This window comes from Zingiber officinale, chromosome 6B, assembly GCF_018446385.1.
Source record: "Zingiber officinale cultivar Zhangliang chromosome 6B, Zo_v1.1, whole genome shotgun sequence".
NCBI classification, from domain to species: Eukaryota; Viridiplantae; Streptophyta; class Magnoliopsida; order Zingiberales; family Zingiberaceae; genus Zingiber; species Zingiber officinale.
Genome location: NC_055996.1, coordinates 3,738,014 through 3,743,243, shown reverse-complemented (window position 1 = coordinate 3,743,243; position 5,230 = coordinate 3,738,014). Strand labels below are relative to the sequence as shown.

Here is a 5,230-nt window from a genome sequence, read left to right as displayed (position 1 = left end):
AACCATTATAGAAAAAAAATGATAAATTAGGCTGGGTAACGTCGAGCCTGGGGTGACTGACCCGACCCCACGAAAGTTTTCCACCGGCTACTAGGATAAATCAAGAAGCGCTCGCAATAGGCAGTCCAGGAGTCTAGCATCCTTTAGTTGCATGCCCCATTATTAAAGGAAAAATTCCTGCACATTCACCACCGGACATGAAACCATTACAGAAAAAATGATTAACTAGGCTAAGTAACGTTGAGTCTGGGGTGACCGGCTCAGCCCCACGAAAGTTTCTCATCGACCACCAGGGTAAATCGGGAAGAGCTCGCAGTGGGCAGCCCATGAGCCCAGCATCCGTTAGTTGCGTGCCCCATTTGGAGAAAAAATTCCTGCAAATTCGCCATAGCTGGGGCTTGAACCGTGTGTGCCTGGATGACAACCTGAATGCCCTGCCGCTGCACAATAGCCCCGGGGGCAACAGAAAAAAAATGATTATCCAGGCTGAGTAATGTCGAGCCTAGGGTGACCGGTTCGGCCTCACGGAAGTTTTCCACCGGCCACCAGGGTAAATCGGGAAGCGCTCGCAGCGGGTAGCCTAGAAGTCCAACATTCTTTAGTTGTGTGCCCCATTTGAAGAAAAAATTCCTGCAAATTCATTATACCTTAGGCTCGAATTGTGACTTGTTAAATGAAATTTGGGTCGGTTAAATGAACTGACCCGAAATGTTAATTGGGTTAATGGTTTGGTTTTGGATTTAACTCCCCATCCGAATAACCCACTCGAAACCGAATAAGGAATTAATATGTATTTTTTTTAATTTTTTCTTAGTATAATCTTTGGAATATTTGGAATGTGTAAGTTTTTTTTCTTATATCGAATGAAATTATTTTATCAAATTTGGAGCTTATTTATTTGTAAATGTAAATTATTAAGAGTTTATTTATTTGAACAAGATTGAAAATTTGAAATGAAAAGAAAATTGGTTTAATTGGTACCCGAACCGAATAACCCGAATTAGTTTCTGATAATTCGGTTTGGTTTATAGCTAATTCAGTTTGGTTCTTGGTTGGATTTAGAAAATTATAAAATCCGAATAACCCGACCCGAATAACTCAAATAATCCGAACCGAACCAAATGAACACTCCTAATTGTGGGTACCTAAATGACAACCTGAATATCCTGTCGCTTCATCATAACCTCAGGGGCAACATGAAACCATTACAGGGGACGAATACGCTCGCCCACCAACCCGTCCCAAGGCCAATACGGAAAAGATAAATTACAGACGATAACTAATCTTTAAAATAATGACTAACACATAAGAAAGATATTTATCTTGATTTTATTAAAATTCGAACCCCAACCATTACAGGGACCTTACTACGGTGGTTTCACAATTTTAAATTATTGCATGCGCCTACTGAGTCAATGAATGGGCACGTCTCTTGGCCCATGGGTAACGTATAGGCTACCACATGATCTTGTTATATGGGTTGCCACGTAGCTGCACCATCTTCCATGCACGCTACGTGCGGCTTTCTGTGTAGGATTTATGGATCCCGCTGAACAAGCAACGAGCTATAATTATTTTTGAAGAGAAAATAAAAAAGAAATAAATAAAAGAAAAAGAAAATTATCATTCTCATTTTATAAAAAAAAAGAAAATTATATTAAGAATATAAGATAATCTCTCACACGGATAAATGTATACTTAGATAAATCCTGATTTATAATAGATAAAACTATTAAGAACATCCTAAATATCATATAAATAGCAGTTAATAAAAGTAATAAAAAATATGTTGAATCTAAAATTTTGGAATTACGAGCTTAATTCATAATAAATTTAGGTATATGAACGAGCTTCAATTCAAGTCTAAGAATATTTTATTGAGATATCTAAATTAAAAATTATGATTTTTTAAAATTAGATACATCTTTTAGGATCGATACCACATCATATATACATAACATCCTCATCTGTAAATTTTATTGATTTATGCAAGAGTTCTTAATTTTGATACAATCAAAGATTTCGATTGAGTATCATGCTTAGCGGCCCTGGATAGTGTGGCTTGTATTCCATCTCCTCATTTCGGTCACTCCACCTTCGTGTTCTCTAGCGTGGTCGCAATACCACTCCCTTCTCCTGTGCAAAAGTACAATTATGAGTCTTCTGACCCAATAAGTATATTCCATAAGTAGATACAAGATAGGCTACTAAGGCAAATACATTAAACAAAGAGGGAATTAAATCATAGCATAGTAAGAAAACCTTAGTAAAGCATGAAGAGATAAATATGGGACTATAGCGGCGAACCGTTACAAAGCACAGTCATTTATCAATCATAAATCTCGGGAGGTACCTCTTAGGTGTCAATCCAATTTAGTCATTTATCAGTCATCAGTCATGTTTGGAAGTATCCTCCTTGGAACTCATCTCAAAACACCTAACCCGTATCGGCACCCCTTTAATCCCATATTCATCTAATTATCCTTACCTAGGAAAAACCTTCTATAACGTAGTTATAACACTCCAATGGTGTCAGTATTCGGACCTTTCATTCTTAGCCGTATTTATGATGAGGTACAGCAACATGATTGCATCAAAGAAATTCAGAACACATACCTATCATAAAGGATTAACATGATGACATTAACAAAAGCAGAACCTCATCCTAGTAAACAAGATATGATTCATTAAATCACCCATCAAAGAGCAAATGTGAAATACAAAAATGTTGTAAACGATCAATAAAGGGAACAGAAATTCTAATAAAGGTTCATAAAAAGCGTGTTAGAATTGCTAGAAATGTATAGCTCAAACACAAGACGGTATTTCAATCTAATTCCTCATTTCAGGGAGTAGATATGTCTTGGCATCAAACAATGATAAATCTCGCGGCGATGGCGGGCAATGTGGAGATGGAAGTGCTGGCTCGATTGTTCCTCTGGAGGCTTGAACATTGTATTACGATGCTTTCTGCTATTTGTTAATGGGATCATCGCGTTCCAACAGGCCAGCAACATTTTTACTGAGCCCAACTGATCTCTCTCTCATTCTGTATTTTGTCATCTTAAATCTCATTGCCTATTAAGTAAGGCTATTCCAGCCGTACGAGCCAAACAGAGCATGGTTGGCCTGCTTGTTCGCCAATAACTGATGGAGGATATGATTACATTCGCTTTTTATCCGGTAGCAGACAACAAATCATATAAAATCAATTAAATGTAGGTTTCTGATGGCCCATTCCCCTGCATGCTTTAGATACTCAAACTATTTTCTAAGTAAATCTTGTTTACTTATGAGCGACAAGAATACTCCTTTTTTCCTTTTAATAACTCTTTGGTTACTTCTGCTCAATATGACTGCTTATGCAGTACGGATTCCATGTATCCAAAATAAACTTAGATAGATTCTGCTGTACCAATCTATCGATGACAGTGTTTCTGCGTCACTAAAATCCCAGGTTTTGGGGACGTTGGAGCACAGCTCAAATTATGAATGCCAGCCAGTTTGAGAGAGTGAGAGGTGCTTCATCACAACTCCTACTCTGGCTTTTCTTCAAGTTCAGTGGGTGAGACAAAGTGTTCATGACTTGTATTTATTAATCTTGTAGTTGGCTTTGTCTTGGAGATATCCTTGCTCTGTTTATAAAGGCTGCTCATTCTTCACTCAGAATCCAAGCCTTGTTAGCTTCCATGGCAATAGAAGACACAGAAGAAGACTACATTGACATGGAATTCAACTCTTCTTCCCCGATTGAATTCGAATTCCAAATGAGTTCCAATCTAGACGACACTGAGCAATCCGAGGCCTCCCCTGCAGATGAGCTCTTCCACAGAGGCAAACTACTTCCTCTCAGCCTGATTCCATCACTCTTGGAAGATTTGGTGCAAGGTCAGATTGAAGAAAAGAAGGCCACGAGAACCCCCAAGACAAGTGCCACCACAACTCCATACATGTCATGCAATGCCTCCCCTGCCGCTGCTTGCTTCATCGGCAAAGAGATCGGGCTCGAGGACTTGTTCCATGACTGCTCGGAAGAGATCATCAGACCACATTCCAAGAAGTCATGGAGTCAGAAGCTGAAGGCCGTTAGAGAAGCTGCCACACTTGGTTCTAAGCTCAAAGCTTCAAAAGCATATCTCAAGTCTTTGTTCCACAAGCCTTGGCTTTCTAAAGTTAAGGAGTGCTCCAAAAGCAAAGGTAAACTCATGGAAGAACAAAAGCATGGGCATAGGAGATCCTTTTCGAGTTCAAGTAACTGGCTGTCGTCGACAAAGTCTTCAAGCTCTTCGTCGCGCAACTGGTCTAAGTCATCATCCTTCTCGAGCGTGAATTCGACCGAACTTAGCGGGCAATCGGCGCTGAAGAGAAGCAGCAGCGTGAACTCAGATGTGGAGAGGTCGATCCAAGGAGCAATTGCTTATTGCAAGAAGTCTCAGCAAAAGGATTCTTCGAGGAAGAGCGCAACTGATGTTGGATTTTGTTTGCTTAATGTTACCAAGGTTTCGCCGGATTGTGATCATGACAAGCTTTGATTTTGGAGGGAGTGGTGACTGGTGAGGAACATAACTGATGTAGTCCGCACTTGAATGTAAGAAATGAAATTGCACTGTGACTTTGTGCCTGTTCTTGAGCATTCAATGAAAATGTTCATGATAATATGAAGATCTAAAGAAGTAGTAGATCAATATATATTTATATATAATATAACGTGGAGACAAATAAACCTGAAATTAAGCAAATATGCCACTGAAAGGGTTGTCATGATCAAAGTGGAAGAAAGGTACCCCATACCACTGATATTGTTGAGCACTTGAAGCCAGGCTTGGTGGACAACGAAGAGGATCAAACAATGAAGTCGCTTTTGCATCTATAATAAATAATGTAATCAAATCTAATCTAATGCATCACAATGTCGTGTTGAGTAGAAGGATTAAAACAGGAAGGTGTTTTTTGAGTATGAGAATCCATTTCATAGTTAAAGGAAGACTAAGCAGTTTAATCTACAAACTAAAAGTGAAGTTAGAGAATTTGGGCTGATGCTAACTCACTTTCAGTATTTTGAGGTTCTCACAATCTATAATTATCTTTTCAAAAGAAAAAAAAAAACACTACTAAAAAAATCTGATGTTCAGATCTCCACTAAACTATGAGACCAGCCATGTAGAATTTTGATGATCCAATTAGACCATGGGCATTCACTAGGATCTATCATATCTGTATTTATTAGGAT

General features: G+C 38.7%; 1 protein-coding gene across 1 annotated transcript; it reads left to right on the top strand.

The window, feature by feature from the left end:
• Positions 1-3,368: 3,368 nt before the first annotated feature.
• Positions 3,369-4,613, top strand: LOC121989875 (probable membrane-associated kinase regulator 4). The gene is made up of 2 exons (XM_042544179.1): positions 3,369-3,565; positions 3,668-4,613. Exons 1-2 carry the CDS (start codon positions 3,489-3,491, stop codon positions 4,530-4,532), a joined length of 942 nt encoding a protein of 313 aa, XP_042400113.1. The 5' UTR covers positions 3,369-3,488; the 3' UTR covers positions 4,533-4,613.
• Positions 4,614-5,230: the final 617 nt, after the last annotated feature.